This window comes from Mytilus californianus, unplaced genomic scaffold (assembly GCF_021869535.1).
Source record: "Mytilus californianus isolate M0D057914Y unplaced genomic scaffold, xbMytCali1.0.p SCAF_7, whole genome shotgun sequence".
Taxonomy (NCBI): Eukaryota; Metazoa; Mollusca; class Bivalvia; order Mytilida; family Mytilidae; genus Mytilus; species Mytilus californianus.
Window position 1 is genome coordinate 102814785 of NW_026262723.1, and position 27853 is coordinate 102842637.

Below are 27853 nucleotides of genomic sequence, written 5' to 3' on the forward strand. Positions count from 1 at the left end.
GGTTTGTGTGCACAAAGGAAGGTACTTTCCTGTTTCTTTAAAGTAGGAAGTTGAAATCAAAATGATTTTAACAAGTCCCAAGCAATGACTACACAGAAAACAGCAGAAGGTAAACACAGCATTTTTTTTTAACATCATCTACATCAAAACAACTGACTGTTTGGACCCTGCACGAACTTCTGCAGTATTTTTTGTTAAATTATCAGTCACTCCTTCAGAAAAAATAACAAAAATTCAGAGAGTTTGTATTGAAGGACACCGAATCCCTGTTTAAGATTTCCATTAGGCATTACCTCATTTCAATAAGGCATATGCTACTGGTTGATCTCCTGAAGGTGATTGGTTTAAACAATTTGATTATGGCATTTATGCATGTTGTTTTCACTTTGTTGTCATTATAGTTTTGATAGTTAGATATTGTATGCTCCTTATCAGTCACACTGTACAGAGTTTGTGTCAGTCTTTTAGTGTCTAGTAGAGTTAGGTAGCCTGAAATTGTCTAATTTGTGTTAATAGTAATGAAAATATATATATATTGTTAAACTTATTGACACTGATGAAGGCTATTTGTTAAGCCGAAATATTTTTCAACATGATTTCATAACATCATCTTCTTATATTACCATCTTCTATTAGTACTGTTGTGCAAATCTTTAGACTTATATAATTTTTTCCTTATCTGCACAGTATCGTCTATTCTAGACGATCCGGTACATATTAAATTTGCTGGTTGGTCCTTTTATAGACCTATATATATATTTGCAGATCTAAAATTGTTGGGCTGTTATTTAGACGATTATGTATACAGAATGTGTTTCAGCCTTGTATCACCATCACTGGTGATCAGATGGATAAAATCTGTTGTAGAGTTGTCACAGGTTCAGACGTACTTTTATATATATATAATAAGTACGTCTAAACAAGTGACAACTCTACGACAGATCCATCCATTGGATCACCAATGAAGGTGATACATGGCTGAAAACACATATTATATTCATAATAACTCTAAATATCAGCACAATAATGTTAAATCTGCAAATTTGCGGAAGCAAATTTTTGTTCTTCCCTCGCCGGGATTTGAACTCCTGAATATATATATATATATATATATATATATATATACAAGTCTAAATTGAAAACAACGTTCAAACCTATGATTGCGTTGGATAAAAAATGCAATTTTTATACGTGTGCATGCAAAACAAATTTCTTGGTAGAGGGGTCTAAATACAGCACAAACAACATTTTCCAAAAGACCAAAAAGTGAAAAAGTATATTTCATCAAAACGCATTTGACTAACAGGTCGAACAACTGATGTTCTTAAACCCTGCTGACTGCCATGGCGATTGCCAAATAAACGGATCACAAGATGTAACAAAATGGATCTAATTACTAATTTAATACCAAACAGGAAACAATAAACTTTCGGAAAAGATGGTATACCGCAAACATGAGGTGCAAAAATTTGTACACCATATCCGGATTTCGACAATCAATGTCTCTTCAGTGATGTTAGGAATCTAAACAGTATTATAAATTTTAAATGGCAGATGAATTTGCATACAAGTGTGAATACGTCTATGTCTTATTTATATGCTGTAACGATTTTAATATGAGGCAGGTGTTACCTATGAAAGGGGACGAAGTTCGTATAAGTTATTTTTTGGTCCTGTTGTTAGGGATTTTAGTTGTGAGGTCATTTTCAATGTAAACAAAGAAACGCTATCATCAGGTAATTTATATTAAAATAAAATTGTTATAATTTATATCTTAAAACGACGAAGATACAAAGTCGGCTTGTTATTCTTATTAGATACTAAAATCTGACTGATTGATAAGGTGAGTTTCACAAGAGAACACATTTTGTTTGCTATAAAATCGTATGTCGAATAAGCCTCCCTCCATCTGTCTGTATGGTCTTGTAAACGCTCTTATGTGTACAATTCTTACCAGATTTTAATGAAATTCATCAAAAGTATAAATTACCACTGTCTTTCACAGGGGAAAGTTATAACCTATGTATAAAACTATGGTCAACTGGTCAACTGGTATGGCAGTTAGCCAGTATCGTGCTTTAATGGTGCTGCATTGACTTGTCGTTGCATAATATTTATTTAGGCACAATGCATGTAAACTTGTGTGTTGTATTTTGGACAGCGATCTTAAAGGAAATTAATTTGCCATTGGAAAATTCCACGATACACAGTATACACATCCCAGTGATCAACAGCGTGTGGTTGAATTTGAACTTGAACTTGACTTCGCTCACAATATTGAATGCTAAAAATAGCTGACATCAATTTTGTCCACTGCACGAGATTTTCATATGGCGGGAAATATCATGTAATAGTAAACTCAGGTGACCTTACTGAACGACCGTGGGAAAAATCATTCAGAGTTAAATTTGCTATGTAATTATTGACACTTTTGTGCGTTTGTATTGAGGCTCTGGAAGGTCCATTTACAATTGATTTACCAGAATCTAAAATATAATCCTTTTCCAAATAAATAAACACGTCTTCTTTAATTATTTTATTTTTTATATTTTATCAGTCTGGTAGTTATACGTCCATGGTCAACAATATTCATTTAAGGTTGGGGAAAATACGGTGCATGTCGTTCAGTAGGGCGTTGGTAAAGATCCTCAGTGAAAATGTGTAGATCGTTAAAATTCTGTCCACTTATTATTGTAACATAATCTTTTCTTGTGGAATAAGTGCATCTGGGCACACGCAATAATTTAATTTAAATGTTTTTTGTAGATATATTTGATTTTTTTTTTTTTCATAGTAATTGTTGAAATATTTTTTTTTTCATTACGCCAAGGATTTATAACTAACATACGGATTATGCGCATCCGATTTTATTTTTTATAATTAAAGATCAATTACAGAGGTAAACGCATGTATTTTTTTCATATAATTAATTAAATTGTGAATGTTGTGGCTTGGGTGCGAAATTTCTCTCAGAAAATGCCTGTACCAAGTCAGGAATATGACAGTTGTTGTCCATTCGTTTGATGTGTTTGTGCTTTTGATTTTGCCATTTGATTAGGGACTTTCCGTTTTGAATTTTCCTCGGAGTTCAGTATTTTTGTGATTTAACTTTTTATAACAAAGGGCATGCATACAAAATTGATCCCTTTGTTCAACAGAGCTGTCACTTGACAGTTTCTTCTCGAAACTCTAATAATTTAAGTCAGTTATGTAACGAGATAGTGAAACATTGCAAAATAAATTGAGAATGACAAAGTTCACTTGTTGATCAGATAAATTTACTTTGCGGTTCAGATTGGACGAGTTACCTTAAAACCACATTTTGTTTTAAGCCAGTTGATTTTTATACAGTGAACAATTAATGCACTGGATATGGCTTTTTGAGTAAGTCATAAAGTTTCCTAATTGTTGTAAAATCGTCTTTGTTGAAAGAATACAATGTATGACCTGATCGGACTATAATAGAAATATAAAATAAGTTTTTTTCTTCATATTTTTCTTCATTCGTACGTTTTTTTTAAGTGACAATGACATGGGACAAAAACATATAATAATAATTATCTTCTTCTGAATGCTGATGTCACATCTAATCTGTCAAAGAAAGGAAAACATTTGTTATTAAGATTTAATACCGTGTTTTTAAAGCACACCGGTGCAATCAAGATCGATTAAATGTACATAGGTAAATAATCTGGCTAAGGTAGCAATACACAGTTAGGAAAAAAACTTAAAATTGACACTCATAATTTTTAAACACCCTCTTTCCCTTCCTTTCTAACAAATAAGGCTTAATATTTGTGTTATGCATGTGTATATTTATAGAAAGAGAACCTTCCATAGATTTGATTTCTTATGGTTATAATGGTGAAATATAATCTCTTTTGGTGTAACCATGGCAACAATCTGCATTTCTTTGATACAAAATATTGCAAAAAAGGGGGGTGAACATGTCACAAAAGTCTCCAAAATTTGGTCCAAAGGAAAATTTCAATCAATTACAGTGATACCTTTCCTGAATCCATAGACATATATCTATCAAGAGGTCCAAAAAAAATCATATGCATTTCTGCTCGTTTTTCCATAAAATTGAATTGAAAAGATCCAGCACAAAATCTTTGTTGATAAACACTACAATAATTTATGGACCTATGGGCGGTACGGATAGGAAAATACGGACTGTCAAACAGAAAAATGGCCTATAAAACATGCTAAAAACAATCTAAATGTTCATATAAACCCACTAAGAAGGCTTTATTATTCTTCAATTATCTAAAAATCAATTTTATTGTACAAAATTTTTCATATTTAAAAAATTCACCATGGCCATAATGCGAAACTAAACTTCTAACTGTGTATTGCTACCTTAAGGATAAATATTTTTTTTTTTCAATTCCACTGTAAATGGATTTCTGTGTTTTGCTAGCTTAAACGAGCAAATTGGCCTGCTAGTTTTGAAAATTGGTTCAGGAATAAATATTTTATGAAGGTTAGCAGTTGACACTGAAATGCAACCAAAAAGTGATTTGGTGAAACATGCCATGTCACAGTGTAAATCCTCCTTTTTTTAGTCAAATTTCTAAAACTATACCTTCTGTTCTTGTCTTTTCTTGTTTAAAAACTTAAATCAACCTTAACAGTAGACAAATTTTACAAGTTAAAGCTATTTTAAGGCTCTAGAATGCGAATTTTTTTGTGTATTAGCATACCAAAGCCTTTGTTAAAATTTAGCAAATACTGAATTAATTTATAACAGCGGGAACAAATTTAGACTTAATTCATGCTTAATTGTGACTTTATACAAGTTTGCTAAAATAATAAATTTGATTTAGTCACATGAAAAAATATAAATTGGGAGTATAATCCGTGATTTGTGGTGTGACACCAATTCAGATCCAATAAAATATTTTGCTGTTATATTAATTGATATTAATACAATATATACACAAGTTTACAAATTGTTTTCATCTAATTTATTTCATTTTTATGAAGTCTTAGATTGAAACATGTTATAAGTTTATAATTTTATTGTATTTTGTTGATAATTATTTATAATTTAATTTTGGATGTAACACGTCTTCTGATTGGCTGTTGTCATTTTGTTTATCAGCTCATAGACATAATTTTGTCATGTGACCGTGACGTCATCAATGTTTGTTCATGATAAACTCCGGTTTAAAATGGAATTAAGAATTAAATTATAAGAAATGACTGTAATATTTTTTCTGCCTATTCGAAATAACATAAAAAATGTGGTCCACACTTTAAATAACCCGCTATGCAGGTTATTCAGTGTGGACCACATTTTTGATGTTATTTCTTCATAGACAGAAAAAATATTACAGTAATTCCTTAAATAATTTAAACTGTCAAAAACAGGAAAAACTCATTTTGTACTTATTTCAACCAAGCCTGCAGATATTCCTCATATTGAGTGTAAATCAAGATCAGATTAGGAACAGGTGTGATTTTTCCTGATTTTGCAAATGATAGATTTTTGTTTGAAATGTTCCAGTTTGAAATGTTCCATCTGAGTGTTTGTTTAGTCAATTGTATAATCACGAGACACCTCTTAAGAACAGGACATACTTTGAAAAATATCACCTTTCAAATAATCGAGGTGAACCAAAATTGGGACACCCAAATAGAAAACAGAGAGAGAGATTTTGATGCATCAGCTACATACTCTTGAACCTGATGGACTTAATGAGAGGGATGAAAAACAGTTTTATCAAAAAGCAAAAGAAAAAATCTTGAACTTCATAGTATTTAACTAACACAATTATTTGTTTTGAATCTATTAATCGCAATGTACAATAAGCTGCAAAAATATGTTTAAAGGACATGTACGATAAGCTACAAAATTTTGTTAACAGCATCCAATTTGACTTGGATGGCTGCACTTGTCTGATGAAGCTAATTTGTTTAGCGAAATATTGCTTGAATATATAAAATAAAATATATCAACTATTTTTATAACACTCATTAGCGTGTTAAGGTTACCTTCTTAGGCATTTATATATAAATATATATATATATATATATATATATATATATATATATGTTTGCGGTATACCATCTTTTCTGCAAGTTTATTGTTTTCTGTTTGGTAATAAATTAATAATAAGATCTATTTTGTTACATCTTGTGATCCGTTTATTTGGCAATCGCCAATGGCAGTCAACAGGGTTAAAGAACATCAGTTGTTCGACCTGCTAGTCAAATGCGCTTTGTTAAAATATACTTTTTCACTCATTTGGTCTTTTGGAAAATGTTGTTTGTGCTGTATTTAGACCCTCTACCAAGAATAAAATTGAGAATGGAAATGGGTAATGTGTCAAAGAGACAACAACCCGACCATAGAGCAGACAACAGCCGAAGGCCACCAATGGGTCTTCAATGAAGCGAGAAACTCCCGCACCCGGAGGCGTCCTTCAGCTGGCCCCTAAAATTTGTTTTGCATGCACACGTATAAAAATTACGGTTTTTATCCAATGCAATCATAGGTTTGAACGTTGTTTTCAATTTAGACTTGTATATATATATATATATATATATATTCAGGAGTTCGAATCCCGGCGAGGGAAGAACAAAAATTTGCTTCCGAAAATTTGCAGATTTAACATTGTTGTGATGATATTTAGAGTAATTATGAATATAATATGTGTTTTCAGCCGTGTATCACCTTCATTGGTGATCCAATGGATGGATCTGTCGTAGAGTTGTCACTTGTTTAGACGTACTTATTATATATATATAAAAGTACGTCTGAACCAGTGACAACTCTATGACAGATTTTATCCATCAGATCACCAGTGATGGTGATACAAGGCTGAAAACACATGATCAATAGACCAAAACTTACCTGTATTATTGAGCTATTTTACACATACAATTAGTATTGTTAAACTTATTGACACTGACAAAGGCTGTTTGTTAAGCCGAAATATTTTTCAACACGATTTTATAACATCATCTTCATATATTACAATCTTCTATTAGTATCATTGTGCAAATCTTTAGACTTGTATATATCCTTTATGATAGATAATTTAGCTAATCTGCAATCAATTCCATCATTCATGCCTAATATATCATGTACTATGTTATAACTCTTAGATTCTTCTGACGAAGAAAGGTAACACTAGGACACCGAAAGCTGAATTTTTAGTTCAGTCTAGGTGACTAAGTGGTCTAGAGCGCTGGACACAGTGAAGGCGGTATTGTCTCGATATCCCAATAGCATGAGTTCGAATCCCAGCGAGGGAAGAACAAAAATTTGCTTTCGCAAATTTGCAGATTTAACATTGTTTATATATATAAGTGTCTATAGATAGCAACACATAACATACAAATCTATTTGAGTGTAGATTAATCAGTACAAAGATTAATTACAATTACTCAAATGAATTTATAAATTGCCTAACAATGTAATTTTAACACACTATTTAGTATGTAAGTATTAATATGTTAAAAATATTTACAATGTGATAAAAAATAAACGCAATATTTCGCTAGACAAACTAGCTTCATCGAGCATGAATCTATCCAGGTGAAATCGGATGCAGATAAGAAATTTTTGCAACTCATTGTACATGAATTTTGCTGCCTTATAAATAATTCAAAGTTAGGATGAAGTTCAAGATTATTTATTAAATTACGAAATTTGTTGTTGAAGTTTGCAACGTGCATTGGCCAATATCATAGAGATATAAAGGATGATGCTGTATAATTAATTAATCTTTATCTTTCCTGTATCTTTTCTCGTCTTTTTCATTAAGCCCATCAGGTTCTAAAGTATGGAGCTGGTGGATCGATGCATGCTTGATGAAGCTAGTTTGTCTAGCGAAATATTGCATCTATTTTTTATCGCATTGTAAATATTTTTAACATTTTGATATTTACATTCTAAATAGCTTATTATGCAATTTATAATTTTATTTGTGTAAAATGTATTAATCTTTGTACTGATTAATCCACACTCAAATAGATATATATGTTATGTGTTGCTATTTATAGGCACTGATGTGAAAAACATTAGCAGTAAAAAACTTATTTGTTAAAAAATCATAAATTTTTAATAATTTCTTTATGTGCTAGGATTTCCACTATATATTTTATAAATCTTTTGGTTTGGCGAATAAAAAAATTTCCAAAATTATGAAGAGTACTGGAGCACAATTTTGTACAGTTGTTGTTATTCTTGATATTCAACAAAAATTCGGTAATCTTAGTATTTGTTTAAAAATTACTTATTTTGAGAAATATCCTTTTCTGATAGGATTTCAATAAAAATTGATATAGGTATGATATCCTACTCCAAATATCTTGCCAGCTTAGAAAATTATGTGTTTGCCACCATTTTCAAAATAAGCAACATTCAAGACATCATTCAAAATTCTCATCCAAGAAATTTGATAACTACATAGAACATTATAGTTGAACGATATATCATAAAGAATTACAGGGATTTCATTAATTGCACAACCTTTGTTTGTTTAAAATTGTGTTGATATGGTAACAATTGTTAATTTCCCGTTACTGAAATCTTGCCAATATAAAAATTGATACAGTCCACATGTTTTTAAAAGATATTGAAAAGTTGTAATATTGAGGAAGTTATTTATCTTGTATACATAATACTTTTGTACTACAACTAGTGAGGCACTTTAGATTAGAAGCAGTGATAATTGCTCCATCAAAGTTTACATATAAGGAAGGAGATTTTCTTATGCCTTACCTTCAAATCACATGAGTTTTCATGGTATAGATTCAGTGTAAAGTTCATGAGGGAACAATGAAGAAGGTATGGTAAGATCCATTATTTGGCCCATGAAATTTCAAAAATAATTCACTGATACCAGCCTTTCAAAATTGTGTTAATTTTATAGATCTATTAATGAGGCCAAAAAAAAATAATTCATGTGTTTCTGCTAACCCTTCCTACCCTAATTTTTAGTGCCTACCCTAACACTTTTTATGCCATTTTTTTTCAGCACGTTAGCGGAAACACATGTATTATTTTTTTTAGCCTGAACAGGTTAATATGATATGGACAGTTAAGTTCAGAAAGTTTACTTGTGATGTCACCTTCATTTCATAAACATGTTTGACCAAAAATGGCCATATTACGTTAAATGTAAGAAGTTTGAACCCCTAATGCCAATATGTAAGACAAAATTCAAAAATACTGATGTCCGACAGTCACATGTCTTTTAAACATCTGAAGGATGTTATTTGGTAGATTTATTATACTTTCTGATTTTCTAAATCAAGGGGCCAAAAAAGTTCTCAGTCTTCTACTTTTCAATTTTGCATCCATTTTATTTTTTATAAATTGTTCAGAAATTTCATGTCTGCTTTGATGTTGATTCCGACTTAACGATAGATATACCTGTATATTGATCAAGTTGATGCTTGTCATTTCTTACTTATTGATGTAACAGATGTATAATTTGTTTATCTTTTGTAGGTCATAAATAACAAAGGCCATAGGAATGTATCAATGATTACCTGTAAGTCATGTGTACATACAAATACAATTTTTTAAGATATATATACATGTGTCTCCTGTATTTTAGTTAATTAACAGGCATTTTATTCACCCTTTTCACTTTCCAGTTCAAAGTGATTTTGCTTGTAGAATATGTTTATGTATAATCAGTATATATATTTTAACTAACTAGGTCCCTAGTCAAATGCACCTTTGATCTATGTTTTATTGTTTATCATAGAAAATCAACACCTTTTAATTAAGGTGGGGTAACTATCCAAATGCTTCTGGTTAGATATTCATACATATAAATATAATAAAGATAGAAAGTCACTCATTTAAATCAATATCTGTAAGGTAAGAATAATAATGACACTTTCTTTATTTCTTGTATTCAAGGAAGAGCGAATTCTCCGTAATTGTATAAAATAGAAACAAATCAATAATTTCTTCAGGAAATATTTGGTGGAATTACAATGTATGTTTCTTCTGAAATTTCTAAATATGAACATTTATCAATTGCTAAATTAATCATATGAATACCAGAATACTTCCTGTGCATGATTTATGACTATGCATTTTATTTGTGTATTAAGTTATTGATATCAGAATTTCACTTGAAAATAAGTAAAATTAATGTTTTTCTAGTGATATCAGAGACATTGTGTATATATGTCTCTGGTGATATATATTGAAAAAATTGTACTGTTTCTTCTAAACATGATTAAATCTTTTTTCTATAACTTTTTTTTTGATTTACAGGAATAAAGGAAAGATGAATAACCCAATCCATAGACAGAGGATTACGAAATCTGGCTGGTTACGTAAACAGGGTGGTATGGTCAGAACATGGCATAGACGATGGTTCTGTTTAAATGGTGACTGTTTGTTCTATTTCACAAAGGAAGATGACCTGCGACCTCAAGGATCCATTTTCTTGCCTGGAAACAGAATAGCTGAGATTCAATGGACACCAGATGATTCAGATAAATATCTATTTGAAATTTGTCCAGGTAACCAAAAAAAAAATCAAAATTAGGGATAGGCATGCTCTAATACTAGCATTTGTGGCTGGTCTAATTTAATTAATTGCTTTTATTGTTCTTTTAAAGATTCAAAATATATTGTGTGCCTCTATGAATACACAGTATAGTGTATGAATTACTTTTTGTTCTCTCATAATTAAAACATTTGTTTTTTTAAAGGTAATCACTTTACATAAGTAAAATTAACTTCTAATTCATGGATTTTTAATACAATAATTGCTGCCTAATGCAGTGTAATGCTGTTGTCATCTCGCCTGTGACAAAATTTTGGTTGGCCAGCATTAGTGTTACTTTCCTACAGCAGCCAGTGGCGGATCCAGAACTTTATGTAAGGGGGACCCACTGACTGACCTAAGGGGGGGGGGGGCCTGCTCCAGTCATGCTTCAGTGATTCCCTATATAATCAACCAAATTTTTCCCACAAAAGGGGGGCCCAGGTCCTCCAACCCCCCCCCCCCCCCCCCCCCCCCCCCCCTGGATCCTCCTATGGCAGCAAAGGCTGCATTTATAATATGCATATTACCTCAATACTGAATACCCACTTTCACCAAGGATGACAAACATTTTTATTGAAGTAGTTCATGATTAGACCTTATCAGCCAGGCATTGTCACATGACCTGCTTCAGTGGCCAATACCTCAATATCGTATGCCCACTTTCGCATTTGTATTGAAGTAGTTCTAGATTAGACCTTATCAGCCAGGCATTGTCACATGACCTGCTCCAGTGTCCTAATTCAGTTTTGGGATGATGTTTGGATAGGTCAACAATAGTAGTTATGTGAATTAGGTGAGGGGTTTATGTCTATCTAAATATCTCATATGGCCTTGACCTCAAATTCAGGCTCAAGACGTCAGGTTAAGCTTTAAGGGTGAGGTTTTTGTCGAGCCTTCGACTTTTGTCGAAAAAGCGAGACATAGCGATCCTACATTCCGTCGGCGTCGTCGTCGTCGTCGGCGGCGTCCACAAATATTCACTCTGTGGTTAAAGTTTTTGAAATTTTAATAACTTTCTTAAACTATCCTGGATTTCTACCAAACTTGGACAGAAGCTTGTTTATGATCATAAGATAGTATTCAAAATTAAATTTTGTAAAAAAAAATTCCATTTTTTCCGTATTTTACTTATAAATGGACTTAGTTTTTCTGCCAGTTAACATTACATTCACTCTGTGGTTAAAGTTTTTGAAATTTTAATAACTTTCTTAAACTATCCTGGATTTCTACCAAACTTGGAAAGAAGCTTGTTTATGATCATAAGATAGTATCCAGAAGTAAATTTTGTAAAAAAAAAATCCATTTTTTCCGTATTTTACTTATAAATGGACTTAGTTTTTCTGCCAGGAAACATTACATTCACTCTGTGGTTAAAGTTTTTGAAATTATAATAACTTTCTTAAACTATCCTGGACTTCTACCACACTTGGACAGAAGCTTGTTTATGATCAAAAGCTAGTATCTAGAAGTAAATTTTGTAAAAAAAAAATTCCCTTTTTTCTGTATTTTACTTATAAATGGACTTAGTTTTTCTTCCAGTCAACATTACATACAGTCTGCAGTTTAAGTTTTTAAAACATTAATTAGATTCAGAAATTATCCTGGATTTTTACCAAACTTGGACAGAAGCTACTTACAATCAAAAGATAGTATAGAGAGGAATATTTTTATTAATTTTTTTCCTCATTTTTGTTGAGCCTGCGATTAATAGCAAAAGTAGGCGAGACACTGGGTTCCGCGGAACCCTTACGAATTTTTTTCCTCAGTAATCATACATGGTATGTCAACAATTTGGGTTTATGCATTTATTGTGAGTAGTCATATATGGCATTGACTTCAAATTCACGCCCCAGTGTGTATGAATATTCACAGATACTATATATAATAGGTCAATATTTGGTATGTGGATTGGTTACATGGACTATACGACTGTCTGAAATAGATCACATTGTCTTAGCATCAATTTCATGCATCAGTCTATTTTTCTCAGTATCTAGGTCTGATAAGTCAGCAGTATTTGGTGCACATTACAATTTTTAACCAGGTTTTCCCCGAGGGGAAAATCAAGTAATTAAAATGGTAGAAAACAGCAGGCGGTTGCGAACAGTTTCAGTGCAATAACTTATAAATGAACCAACCAATGCTTTTCAGATTTTGATTTGTTGATACTGATGACAAAATGGAGGTCTAGTTCAATATTAGCTATTTTCACTTGTACTGTTCAGCAGTTATGGTCCTTAATATAATTGAAAATGGCACTTTATGTTGTTTCCGTGCAATGCTTTTAAAATTTTAATATGTTGTTACTGAAGATCAAATGGTGGTCAAGTTGACATTGACAATTTTCCTGTTTTGCTGTTCAGAAGTTATGGTCGTTGATACATTTGTAGATTGGAAAATAGGCATAGAACCTGGCAGTTCAAAAAATACTATAAGAGCTTTCTAAATACAGAAAATCCAGTTTGCTGTCAATTTAACAGTTCATTCCTTGTTTTATTTGCCTTCAATGGCTTTCATAAAGCGCGCTTAACTAACTGGTAGATTGAGTTACAAAGGAAGGTGTAATTTTTCTGGTGATGGAGGTAACCCAGAAATTTTATTTTCCTGCTTTATTCACAGGCTTACATAGATTTAACATTTTGAGACCAAAAAGGTTTTAAACTTCATTTTGAAACAGCATGTGATCTTATGTATCATCATGTAAACTGATGTTATATACATCTCTTTATATATATATTTCTCTAATTTTCAACTAGATAAATTTCAGATAGTTATCTGTTGTTGCTGTCTCCTTGACATTTTTACCATATTTCTTTTTTTTTAAATGTAATTTTTTTTCAGAGACATATGTTACAAATTACAGTATAAACAAATAAATGTATTTTTGGTTGGAAATAGTCTTTATTAGAATCTTTCAAAATAGTTTATTTGATGATACATGTACTGCTATATATCAGAGGCTGAGGTACAACTAGGCAAATTTTGTTATTGTTTGGATTTTCCTTACACATGATATAAAGTCTAGTTTCTATACAGGCGAGAGAGTAGTTTTTCGCCAAAGAGCAATTTTCTTCATTTCTCACTTGATGCTTAAAAGTTTTATGCATAAATTTGTAGCAATTTAAGTTTAATGAATAATGTGTTATAAAGATGGTTATCATCACTAGCAGCAAAAGAAGTAAAAGATGAAAAATGAAATGGAATTAATTGGTAAGGCATATCAAGTGTAGTAGAAGTATTGCATCTTGGCCAGAAGTATTCTCTTGTCTATATGGAGTATGTGATTGAAAACTTAACCCAGATTCATAAATTTTAAGTAAATGAAACAGCAGATAATGATAAGGTGTTAAAACCTATAACTTTTCAGACCCAGAACTGTGTAAGTATATCACAATATTTTGTTTGTTATGCTTATATTGTTAATAGATTGTGTCTTTTTACTTACATAATATTGCACAGGTGATGATTTTCTTGTTTTTGGTCCAGTAATCGATGCTGATGTATTTCAGCTATCGTTTACTGGCACTAATGCACACATCTTCAAAGAAACACTTCTGTGATAACTTTGTGTAATATAGATAGCATAATATACATACATGACTTTGATTTGAATAGCTTTACATCTCTATGCATTGTGATTTCTGTAGTGCCTATAAGCGCTTGTCTGCTTTAATGTGGAATGTTATATAAACCTTATGGAGATCTTTTGACATGGTCTGCTTTAATCTGAAATGCTATAGTTTAAAGTAATTCGTATGACTTGTCATTTCTAACAAAAATATGACAAGTTTTTATTCCAAGATAACAAACAATTGCTAGTTCCATATAAACTAATTATTTTTAAAAGATAGGTGATGTATGGTGATATATACTGTTACCATGGTTACTAATCATTCTGGTGTTTTTTTTTTTGTTGGCACTGAACAAAATTTAATTTATATCCAATTTTAACCTTTTAAGGTCTTTCATTTTGTACATATGTTAACATACATGTACATTGCACAAATTAGTTATGGTCACAGGTATATACTATTGTATATTATAAACAACATACCAAAAATGTTGTTTTGTTTATATATTAACGTGAGTTTCTCATAATCAAGCATATATAATATTTAGATCATCTTCAGAATATGAATTAGTTACTTTTTATTCACTTAATTTTTTTTGTTTTTTGTACAAGATGCAGTGATCTTATATAAGTATGAACTTCCTATAACGGGATGTCCTCCAAAACAGTATGACCTACTTTACAGATGCATTAACTTGTTTATAAAAGATACAAGATGTATTTATATGTGACATTTCCAGATATACTTAAATATAACCATATGTCAAAGAAAGTGTGTTTTTAACACATTTGATTCCTGAATTGCATGTTACATGTTGAATATTTTGATATATTGATTTTGCTTCTCAGCAACTGTGTCTTTGCACTTATATTTTGATGTTAAAAAAGGGGTATAGTAACTTGTTAATGAAACCCAGTTTAGAAATTTGCTTTAAGATGATGGAAGAAGCACTTATGAGAAAAATGATAAGCAAGGTCAGGGAATGAAATTAAGGACATTTATACAAATTCTCTTTTACATTTACCTATTAATTCACATCAGGGCTAATATAACAGACACATTGAGAACTAAAATAAGAAAGAAATCAGAAATCAATTTGTTGATTCTGAAATAAAAGTTAATGACTGGCACTGGAGAAATAATTTATAGGGTCAGAACTTAAATCATAGGTCAGTCAATTTAGTTCTGTCAAGAGCTCTTTATTTTTCAAAGGCACAGCTTTATCTTAATATGTCAGATTTAGCATTTCTAGTACAACTGGCCTTCAATAAACATCACATGGACACATTACACTAACAAAGGAAATTTTAACAACACATACAATTATAAATGAAAATATATAGAACAAAGAAAAGCAGTAATAACTCTTGCTTGTTTTAGTTTGTAATGATATTTATGGATTATATCACATTGTTATAAGATACTTTTTACATTTATTAATAAAGTAAATGAAGACATTTGATTGTGCTTTCAGGTAAAACCCAGTCGAGAACAGCACCAAGTGAAGTTTTTCAACTCTGTGCCGGTAATAATGACGAAAGACAGCAATGGATGAAAGCTATAAGAAAAGTCATATACTCAGATATTGGAGGAGGTATTATAACTGTCTAAGATGACCAAGTTATCAGAAACATTTGTTTACATTAAAAGTATTAGGAACAAATATTATGGTATATTTACCCCCTCATAACTAATTTATTTAATTATATATACATTAAGGTAATGCTACTACCTAAAAAACAGGATTAATAGCTTTGGTTAAGTTTTGTGTTTTGGTCCACTTTGTATAATAACATTAACTGTACCAGATACCCATTTCAACAATAACATATTGGCCAATTTGCAATAAAAAAGTGGTTTTTTTTTTGTGGTTTACAACCTGTACAGATCACGTCAGCCAATCAATACCATTCTAGGTGTTCAAGTCTTGCTGCGGTCAATTTGCTTTAAATTTATTAGTTACTTACCAAAGGTCAGTAGTTTTTTCTCTGGTTTCCTCTTCGAAATAACCAGACAACAAAGAAATTGTGTATGTATATAGGAAGTGGCATTCAATGATTAAACCTTCACAAACAAACAAACAAACTAAAAGCTAATTTACAACTGATGTTGCAATTTGGTGAAAAAAAATACTAATTATGGAAACTTGACTATTTTGTAGCAATTTTTGGTCAGAGTATAGAGGAGACAATGATGTATGAGCAGCGAATGAGGAGATCTATTCCATATTTGATTGAACAGAGTGTAGAATTTTTAACACAATATGGTCTAGAAGTTGAAGGTATTTTCAGGTAATCAGCAATGTAATAGAATAGAAAATATTTGTACTTCAAAACTATTTTAAATTTTAGCACCAGTAGTGCTGATGATAAGATAATGTTAATCTTCTGCAACATTGTTTTCATATATGTCAATCTGTTACTAAAGATGGTTGCAACAATATACAATTATGGCCCGTTGAAAAGGTGAATATCCAAAATAGTCAACACGAGAAGGTTATTTGACTGAGGGCGCAGCCCGAAGTGAAATAACTTTTAAGGGTTGACAATTTTGGATATTCATCGCTTCTAAGGGGCCACAATTGTTTTATTATACCGAACTAACAGTGGAAGGGCATTTTGAATCATTGTAAAAGCACTTACCCTTACTTGAGTCAGTAACAAACACAAGTTGACATTCCAAAATACATGTAATTTGTGTCTTAGAATTCTCATATGTACAACAAAGGTAGATTCTTTTTGTAAAATATTGATGGCCCTGAAAAGGACAGTTATTAGAGATATCATCGGCACAAGATGCATGTCAAAAGCCTTATTTCCTCTTCTCTCGATCAATGGGCTTCCTGTAACTTGAACATTGCCATTTTGTTTATTTACGTCTGTGACGTCATTTTCATGAGTACAAATCAACAAACTAAAAAGGTTATTCGCCGGTGAATAATAGGGTTATTCAACCCTGGTGTTAATTTTTAGGGTTATTCGTTCTTCCTTGCAATTGAATGAAAATTAACTGAATTATTCCATGTCACGTGATAACGTTTTACCCAATAGAATTGTTTGAAATATATGTAAGGTATAATAATAACCGTAGTTGACACTTACTGTACAAATAACTGATCAACTCTTATAGATTAAGATGCACTCAAGTTTATGTACAAAAATAAGGTGCAGATGATCTACTATCATGCGATATCATTTTCAATGAACCCAGAGGACACACCTGTGGTAAAATACAAATATATTGCTGATCTGCAATTTCTGGGCCATTTCGGCTGTTCAAATCAAACTCCCACATCATATGCTTTTATGAATTAGTTACCCGATGTCAAATCAGTGCCAATGACGTCATTGAATTGGATTCTAACTGTGACATAAGAACATTATCCCTGTACTGGAAACTACACGAATGTGAAAGTTGTCAAAACATGGAAACATAAACGAAACTATCATGATTCGAAATTGTTGAGAGCTCATTCTTGTCTCGCCTGTGATGAAAGTTGCAGTATGCGAGACATAGGTATTACTATCTGGCGGTGGCTGTGGCATAAACTATTTGTATAAAGCTTTTTATTTCAGAAGGTTGAAGACCTGAATGCTTCATATCTTGTATGCAGATACCTTATGTTACGAAGTTTCCGTCTGTCATATGTCCATTGTCCTTTATCCATTTTTGTCGAGCCTTCGACTTTTGTCGAAAAAGCGAGACATAGCGATCCTACATTCCGTCGTCGTCGTCGTCGTTGTCGTCGGCGGCGTCCACAAATATTCACTCTGTGGTTAAAGTTTTTGAAATTTTAATAACTTTCTTAAACTATCCTGGATTTCTACCAAACTTGGACAGAAGCTTGTTTATGATCATAAGATTATATTCAAAAGTAAATTTTGTAAAAAAAAAATTCCATTTTTTCCGTATTTTACTTATAAATGGACTTAGTTTTTCTGCCAGGAAACATTACATTCACTCTGTGGTTAAAGTTTTTGAAATTTTAATAACTTTCTTAAACTATCCTGGATTTCTACCAAACTTGGAAAGAAGCTTGTTTATGATCATAAGATAGTATCCAGAAGTAAATTTTGTAAAAAAAAAATTCCCCATTTTTTCCGTATTTTACTTATAAATGGACTAAGTTTTTCTGCCAGTTAACATTACATTCACTCTGTGGTTAAAGTTTTTAAAATTTTAACAACTTTCTTAAACTATCCTGGATTTGTACCACACTTGGACAGAAGCTTGTTTATGATCAAAAGCTAGTATCTAGAAGGAAGTTTTGATAAAATTTTGTTCCATTTTTTCCGTATTTTACTTATAAATGGACTTAGTTTTTCTTCCAGTTAACTTTACATACAGTCTGCAGTTAAAGTTTTAAAAACATTTATTAGATTCAAAAACCATCCTGGATTTTACCAAACTTGGACAGAAGCTACTTACAATCAAAAGATAGTATAGAGAGGAATATTTTTATTAATTTTTTTCCTCATTTTTGTTGAGCCTGCGATTAACAGCAAAAGTAGGCGAGACACTGGGTTCCGCGGAACCCTTGCGAATTTTCATGGTTCAATGACTGCTTGAAAAATAATTATAGTTTTTTTTGTCATATGAATTTCTCACTTATTATGTTTAATAGAATAACTATATTTAGTATATCGGTTCCTTGCAACTTCTACATGTCCGTCAGACAGGGTTCACCTGACCTCAACCTCATTTCATGGATCAGTGATCGAGGTTAAAGTTACGTGATTAGGTCAGTTTCTCAGATACTATAAGCAGTAGGTCAATATATGTGGTGTATAGAATGCTTGTAAGGGGTACATGTTAGTCTGGCAGGTTTCATCTGACCTTGACCTCAATTTCATGGTTCACTGGTTAATGTTAAGTTTTTATGCCCCAGCCGTAGCGGAGGGGGCATTAAGTTTTACCCTTGTCCGTCTGTACATTCGTACATCCGTACTTCCCAAAATTGGTTTCCGTTCTCTTACTTGTGTTTGCCTAAACCAAATGTTATGAAACTTATACACAATGCTTATTACCACAAAATACAGATCAAGTTTGAATTTTGGTGGTGTCACTTTAACCGTTCTAGAGTTATGCCCCTTTATAAAATTTTTAGTTTCCGTTCTGTAACTTAAGTTTGTCCCAACCGAAGATTATGAAACCTATACACAATACTTATTACCACAAAACTCAGATCTAGTACAAATTTGGGTAGCGTCACTTTTATTGTTTTGAGTTATGTCCCTTTATAATGGTGTATGCAAGCGGGGGCATCATCTGTGTCCATGAGGACACATTTTCCATTTTTTGTTTTGGTCTGTTTTTCAAGTACTATAAGCAATAGGTCAACTATAGTTGGTGTATGGAATGATTGTAAGGTATACATGTTGGTCTAGCCGATAGCATCTGACCTTGACCTCATTTTCATGGTTTGGTCTGTTTTTGTCCCCCGCACATGCTTTTGCGGGGGACATAGAAATACAGGGCGTTCGTCCGTCCGTCCAATCTTGTTAGCCCTCTCACAGGTACAATTCTTGCCAGATTTTTTATAAAACTTATACTCTAGGTTTATATCAGCAATATCTCGGATAAGTTCTATAATGGTGTCTGATCGACTTTTAAAAAAAGAGTTATGCCCCTTGGAAATAATAAATTTATGGAAATCGGCCTCATTAGTGCTCTCACGGGTACAATTCATGCCAGATTTTTATAAAACTTATACTATAGGTTTATATCAGCAATATCTCAAACAAGTTCTATAATGGTGGCTGATAAACTTTTTTTAAAAGAGTTATGCCCTTTGAAATATTAAATTTTGGGATAATGGCCTCGTTAGCGCTCTCACGGGTACAATTCTTGCCAGATTTTTATAAAACTTATACTATAGGTTAATGTCAGCAATATGTTGGACAAGTTATATAATGGTGGATGATCAACTTTTTTAAAAAGAGTTATGCCCCTTTGAAATATTAAATTTATAGAAAATAGCCTCGTAAGGGCTCTCATGGGTACAGTTCTTGCCAGATTTTTGTCTCGCCTTTCCGGTGTTGGTGGCGGCGGCAGCAGCGGCGTCAACAATGTATTAGTTTGTGATTATGTCTAGTTTATGGTAAACCACTAGTGATAGGTCAATGATATTTGGTATGCAGTTGTATTAGCATTGGCACATCTCATTTCCATGGAGATTATTTGGCCCTGCCCCCTCAGTCATGGTCTATTGACTTTGAAACTTTTGCTTGGTTTACATGTATTAGTTTGTGATTAGGTCAGTTCAAGGAGAACCATTAGTGGTAGGTCAATGATATGTGGTATGCAGTTGTATTAGCATTGGCACATCTCATTTCCATTGATAATATTTGGCCCTGCCCCCTCAGTCATGGTCTGTTGACTTTGAAACTTTTGCTTAGTTTACATGTATTAGTTTGTGATTAGATCAGTTTTAGATGAACTGCTAATGTTAAGTCAATGATATTTGGTATGCAAATTTATTGGCATTTGCAAGTCTCGTTTACATGGAAATTATATAGCCCCACCCCCTCATCATGGTTCATTGACTTTGAAACTTTTAAATAGTGTACAAGTTTAAGTTTGTTTAAAGGGAACGACTTATGATAAGTCAATGGTATTTAGTATGCAGTTGTATTAGCATTGGCACATCTCATTTCCATGGAGATTGTTTAGCCATGTACCTTCAGTCATGGTTCATTGGCTTTGAATATTTGCATAACTTACATGTTAAAGTCTTGCTATTTTAGTTTCAACATTTGCATTATCAAAATTACAAAGAGGCGAGACATATATCTGTGTTTACAGTTTATTATAAAACATATACTATAGGTTTATATCAGCAATATCAATTATTTTTAAAAGAATTATGGTCCTTGGAAATATTAATTATATGGAAAATTGCATTGTTAGCACTCTCACGTGTACAATGCTTGCCAGATTTTTATGAAACTTATATAATAGGTTTACATGTATATCTGCAATATCTTGGACAAATTCTCAAATCAGTGCATATCTATTATTTTTTAAAGAGTTATGCCCCTTGGAAACATTAATTATATTGGAAATTGCATTGCATTTGCTCTCAAGCCTTCATTATTCCAAGAAATTAAAAAAAAATTTTTTTTTTAAGTTATTGCCCTTGGACAGATAAAATATGTGCAACACGGGGGACATTGGAACTCTGTTCTTTTATTCAAGTACTATAAGCAATAGGTCAACTTTATTTGGTGTATGAAATGATTGTAAGGTGTATATGTCGGTCTAGCCAGTATCATCTGACCTTGACCTCATTTTCATGGTCCATTGGTCAATGTTAAGTTTTTGATGTTTTGGTCTGTTTTTCAAACACTAATAGCAAAAGGTCAGCTATATTTGGTGTATGGAATGATTGTAAGGTGTACATGTAGGTCTAGCCGATATCATCTGACTTTGACCTCATTTTCATGGTCCATCGGTCAATGTTAAAATTTTGACAAAAATAGGTATTACTATCCGGTGGTTGCGGCGTAAACTATTTGTATAAAGCTTTATATTTCTGAAGGTAGAAGACCTGGATGCTTTATACCTTGTATGCAGATACCTTATGTTACGAAGTTTCCTTCTGTCATATGCTCATTGTCCTTGACCTCATTTTCATGGTTCAGTGACTGCTTGAAAAAAAATTGCAGTTTTTTTTGTTATGTGAATTTCTCACTTATTATTAGTAATAGGATAACTATATTTGGTATATGGATTCCTTGCAACGTCTACATGTCCATCAGACAGGGTTAACATGACCTCGACCTCAATTCATGGATCAGTGATCAAGGTTAAAGTTACATGATTAGGTCTGTTTCTCAGATAGTACAAGCAGCAGGTAAACTATATGTGGTGTATGGAATGATTGTAAGGGGAACATGTCAGTCTGGCAGGTTTCATCTGACCTGGACCTCGTTTTCATGGTTCATTGGTCATTGTTAATTTTTAGCTCACCTGGCCCAAAGGGCCAAGTGAGCTTTTCTCATCACTTGGCGTCCGTCGTCCGTCGTCCGTCGTCCGTCGTCCGTAAACTTTTACAAAAATCTTCTCCTCTGAAACTACTGGGCCAAATTTGACAAAACTTGTCCACAATCATCAATAGGGTATCTAGTTTAAAAAATGTGTCCGGTGACCCGGCCAACTAACCAAGATGGCCGCCATGGCTAAAAATAGAACATAGGGGTAAAATGTAGATTTTGGCTTATATCTCTGAAACCAAAGCATTTAGAGCAAATCTGACATGGGGTAAAATTGTTTATCATGTCAAGATCTATCTGCCCTGAAATTTTCAGATGAATCTGATACCCGTTGTTGGGTTGCTGCCCCTGAATTGGTAATTTTAAGGAAATTTTGCCGTTTTTGGTTATTGTCTTGAATATTATTATAGAAAGAGATAAACTGTAAACAGCAATAATGTTCAGCAAAGTAAGATCTACAAATAAGTCAACATGACCAAAATGGTCAGTTGACCCCTTAAGGAGTTATTGCCCTTTATAGTCAATTTTTAACCATTTTTCGTAAATTTTTGTAATCTTTTACAAAAATCTTCTCCTCTGAAACTACTAAGACAAATTTAACCAAACTTGTCCACAATCATCATTAGGGTATCTAGTTTAAAAAAATGTGTCCGATGACCTGCCCGCGAACCAAGATGGCCGACATGGCTAAAAAATAGTTCATAGGGTAAAATGCAGTTTTTGGCTCATATCTCTGAAACCAAAGCATTTAGAGCAAATCTGACAGAATAAAATTGTTCATTAGGTCAAGTTCTATCTGCCCTGAAATTTTCAGACCAATCAGGCAACACGTTGTTGGGTTGATGCCCCTGAATTGGTAATTTTAGGAAAATTTTGCAGCTTTTGGTTATTATCTTGAATATTATTATAGCTAGAGATAAACTGTAAACAGCAATAATGTACAGCAAAGTAAGATCTACAAATAAGTCAACATGACCAAAATTGTCAATTGACCCCTTAAGGAGTTATTGCCCTTTATAGTCAATTTTTTTTAATTTTCATAAATTTTTGTAAATTTTTACAAAATATTTTCCACTGTAACTACTGGGCCAAGATCATTATAGATAGAGATAATTGTAAGCAGCAAGAATGTTCAGTAAAGTAAGATCTACAAACACATCACCATCACCAAAACACAATTTCGTCATGAATCCATCTGTGTCCTTTGCTTAATATGCACATACTGACCAAGGTGAGCGACACAGGCTCTTTAGAGCCTCTAGTTTGTGTTTCTGTCTGTTTTTCAAGTACTATAAGCAATAGGTCAACTATATATGCTGTATGGAATGATTGTAAGGTGTACATGTCTGTCTAGCTGGTGTCATCTGACCTTGACCTCATTTTAATGGTTCATTGGTCAATGTTAAGTTTTTGTGTTTTGGTCTGTTTTTCAAGTACTATAAGCAATAGGTCAACTTTATTTGGTTTATTGAATGATTGTAAGGTGTACTTGTCTGTCTAGCCGGTGTCATCTGACCTTGACCTCATTTTAATGGTTTATTGGTTAATGTTAAGTTTTTGTGTTTTGGTCTGTTTTTCGAGTTCTATAAGCAATAGGTCAATTGTATTTGGTTTATTGAATGATTGTAAGGTGTACTTGTCTGTCTAGCCGGTGTCATCTGACCTTGACCTCATTTTCATGGTTCATTGGTTAATGTTAAGTTTTGTGTTTTAGTCTGTTTTTCAAATACAATAGCAATAGGTTAACTATTATTGATGTATGGAATAATTGTAAGGTGTACATGTCTGTGTGACAGTTTTTATCTGACCTTGACCTCATTGTCATGGATCTATAAAAATGTTAAGTTTATATGATACTTGTATTCCTTCATCTTTTAGACTTTCAATATAAAATCAATGGTCAGTAAAACACGCAAGACATTTCAGCGTGTGCACTCTTGTTATGTTTTGGTCTGTTTTTCAAATACTAATAGCAATAGGTATTCAGCTACTGTAAATTCAGAAATTATTGCGAGGTTTTTATTAATGCGAATAATGCGATTGGATGAGTATCGCAATAATAAGAACTCGCATTCTGAATTTCGATACATATAATGTATCCAGATTTTCTTGAAATCGCAATAATTAATCTAGCATTTTTGTCCATTCTTTAAAAATCGCAAAAATAAATGCACGCAATAATTTCTGAATTTACAGTATCATAAGGAAAAGAATGTCAACATTGAAAGTGAAACAACGATGAATCATTTGGTTGACTGATTTGATCCACAAAAAAATTATTCGAACACAGGTAAAAACGACGATAAACATACTTTTTAACCTACTATATGAAATCAAACGGACCTAGAATATTCCAATTGCAAGTGGTCGCTATCAGTTTATGTTTATATTTATGTATATATCAGGTTATATGACTGTCGGCAGTCTTCGGAGGTCATCTCGATGGGTAATTACATGATGCCTAGACAAAAATACACACAATATGTTGATACATATAATCGAGTCCACGCATTGTTAATTGTTTATTTTAGACTTTTTATACGACTGCAAAAATATTTTGTGGTCGTATATTGGTATGACGTTGGCGTCGTCGTCGTCGTCCAAAGACACATTGGTTTTCGCACTCTAACTTGAGTTAAGTGAATGGATCTCTATGAAATTTTACCATAAGGTTCAATACCACAAAAGGAAGGTTGGGATTGATTTTGGGGGTTATGGTACCAACAGTTAAGGAATTAGGGGCCAAAAATAAGCATTTTTGTAACTTCCAGACATAACTTGTGTGTTGGTGTATGGATCTCTCTGACATTGTACCACAAGGTTCCATATCACACAGGGAATGCTGGGATTGATTTTGGGGGTAATTGCCTCAAAATTTTAGGAATTAGGGGCCAAAAAAGGGGCAAAAAACAAGCATTTTTCTAGTTTCATGATAATAACTTGTGTGTAAGTGTATGGATCTTTCTGAAATTGTACTACAAGGTTCCATATCACAAAGGGAAAGCTGGAATTGAGTTTGGGGGTAATTGCCCAAAATGTTTAGGAATAAGGGGCCAAAAAGGGGCCAAAAATAAGCATTTTTCTAGTTTCCAGACAATAACTTGTGTTCAAATGTATGGATCTTTATGAAATTGTACTGTAAGGTACCATACCACAAAGGGAAGTCTGGGATTGATTTTGGGGGTAATTGCCTCAAAATTTTAGGAATTAGGAGCCAAAAAGGGGCAAAAAACAAGCATTTTTCTAGTTTCAGGACAATAACTTGTGTGCAAGTGTATGGTTCTTTATGAAATTGTACTGCAAGGTACCATATCACAAAGGGAAAGCTGGGTTTGAGTTTGGGGGTAATTGCCGTAAACGTTTAGGAATTTGGGGTCAAAAAGGGGCCTAAAAACAAGCATTTTTTTAGTTTCCAGACAATAACTTGTGTTCAAGTGTATGGATCTTTATGAAATTGTACTACAAGGTTCCATATCACAAAGGGAAAGCTGGGTTTGAGTTTGGGGGTATTTGCCCAAAACGTTTAGGAATTTGGGGCCAAAAAGGGGCCTAAAAACAAGCATTTTTCTAGTTTCCAGACAATAACTTGTGTTCAATTTTATGGATCTCTCTGAAATTGTACTGCAAGGTACCATACCACAAAGGGAAGGCTGGGATTGAGTTTGGGGGTGATGAATCATAAGGGGGTTCAAAAAATTTGGGGGAGGGATTTTTTTTTTCTTTAAAATTTTCCATTTTAAATTGGTTATTTCTGATTTATATATAAAAGCAAATAATAATGATATGGTTTGAATAGGTAAATTAAAAAAATTTAAGTTCTTAGACCACATTCATTCTGTGTCAGAAACCTATGCTGTGTCAAATATTTAATCACAATCCAAATTCAGTGCTGTATGTTGCTTGAATGTTGTGTCCATACTTGCCCCAACTGTTCAGGGTTCGACCTCTGCGGTCGTATCAAGCTGCGCCCAGTGGAGCATTTTATTGTAATTTGGATATACGTTTTAGTATGATATAAATCTAATATGAGAATTTGAGTCAAATTGGTGAACATGAATTTGACAGCTAGTGCCCCTTGAAAGGGGCATTAGCTACGAGATATAAAAAAAATTAGAATATGATTTTTTTTGTTCAATCATTAATGAAAGTGAAATAGTGAAATAATAATTCACTTTAAGCAGTTCAGTGTGTGAATATATATATGAATATATTACAGATTACCAGGAAGAACAACATTAATTAAGGAGTTAAAAGACCGATTTGATTGTGCTGAAAGAATTGTATTTGATATATCAGAACATGATGTACATTCGGTGGCATCCCTGTTAAAAATGTACTTCAGAGAACTTCCAGAATCCATTATACCATCATCCTATTATCAGCGATTGATGAATGTTGCCATGAATTTTCAGGATGCTAAAGAAACTGAGAAAAAGACAGAAGCTGTTGCAAATGCAGCTAACGCATTATCAAGCCTTCCGGACGATAATTATCTTATTGTCAAATATTTATGTAAATTTTTATGTGAAGTGGGAGAAAAATCGCACATCAATAAAATGACAACTTTAAATCTTGCAACAGTTTTCGGACCAAACATAATACGTAATGTAATTGAAGCAGATAGTCCAGAACTAATGATGGCTACTGCTGATTTAACTCAACAGTTATGTTTCATGTTGATAAATAATTGTGAGGACATATTCATCGACAAAAAGGAAGAAGAGAAATTGGAAGAGACAAAACCTGAAGTTCCTGTTGAAAATTTGTTAGACTTTTCTGATAAACCTGAGTCGGCTGATGAAATTAAGCCTCTTCCTCGAATCTCTCTGAGAAATAATAAAGCAGGATCAAGAGGCTCATCTCTTCTTACCTCAGTAACAGAAGAACTTGAAAAAAGGAAAGATAACAATATATTACAACCATTATTTCCATCTTGTAGGAATTCAGATAAACAAAATACTAGTGGAATAGATTTGTTAGATTTTACAGAACCTGTCAAAATAGAATCTGATAATAATAATATTATATCACCTCCTGATCCCCCAAAACAGAAACCCGTTCCACCAGCTAGAAGGAAGAAGAAAAGTCAAAATGGGGGTGACGATATATCCCCTTCTTGCACATTGTCTCGAACCAGTAGTACCGAGTCTGAAGCAATACAAGATCTCAAAAATCAAATCGAACAACTAAAAACAGAATTAGAAAGCACTCGTAAAGAATGCGAGGCAAAAATTCAGGACCTTAAAACCAATTACAATGGCAAAATAAATGTTTTACGTACAAACAGTGCAAATAGTGAAAGAATATACAAAGAACGAATTCAGGCAATTAACCAGTCACATTCAGCTCAGATGGAAGATTTAAAAAAGGAACTTGAAAAAGGAAGAATAGATAGAGATGGTGCTGTTTCAAAAGTTATGAAGTTACAGACAGAACTTAATCGTTATCACCTTCAGTATGGACAACTTCATAGTCCAACTTAATTTTATGGTTAAAATTCTATATTATACTATTTGTTTGTAAGTAGATATTCTGTTGAATATACTTCACATATACAGTATACTGACAGATGTCCTCTCCTATTGGTCCTTATACAAAAATTTGTTCCACCACTCAGGCTTCCATTTTAAATTGAGCCTCATTTTGAAAATTATGTCCTGTTATTTTGGTGATGAATTTTAAAACCTTCTTAGACTGAAGTTGTAAAGGTTAAGAAAAGATTGTTGACTTACGAGGAACTATGTTAAACATTTTT

The 27853-nt window shown here is 32.6% G+C and overlaps 1 protein-coding gene across 3 annotated transcripts; it reads left to right on the plus strand.

The window, feature by feature from the left end:
* The first annotated feature begins 6 nt into the window (after positions 1-6).
* LOC127707975 (rho GTPase-activating protein 24-like) lies at positions 7-27853 on the plus strand. 3 transcript variants are annotated; one of them, XM_052212748.1, is made up of 7 exons: positions 7-109; positions 9470-9512; positions 10253-10503; positions 13900-13911; positions 15579-15698; positions 16266-16395; positions 26315-27853. In XM_052212748.1, exons 3-7 carry the CDS (start codon positions 10266-10268, stop codon positions 27579-27581), a joined length of 1767 nt encoding a protein of 588 aa, XP_052068708.1. In that variant the 5' UTR covers positions 7-109; positions 9470-9512; positions 10253-10265; the 3' UTR covers positions 27582-27853. The 3 variants fall into 3 exon arrangements, with proteins under 3 accessions (XP_052068708.1, XP_052068710.1, XP_052068709.1); XM_052212750.1 differs by lacking the exon at positions 13900-13911; XM_052212749.1 differs by lacking the exon at positions 9470-9512.

Bases quoted from the DNA above. Each gene is read 5' to 3' on its own strand.
- LOC127707975 (XM_052212748.1), top strand. From the start codon at position 10,266: ATGAATAACCCAATCCATAGACAGAGGATTACGAAATCTGGCTGGTTA. The intron at 15,699-16,265 runs GTATTATAACTG...ACTATTTTGTAG, and splicing joins ATACTCAGATATTGGAGGAG to CAATTTTTGGTCAGAGTATA. The intron at 16,396-26,314 runs GTAATCAGCAAT...AATATATTACAG, and splicing joins GAAGTTGAAGGTATTTTCAG to ATTACCAGGAAGAACAACAT.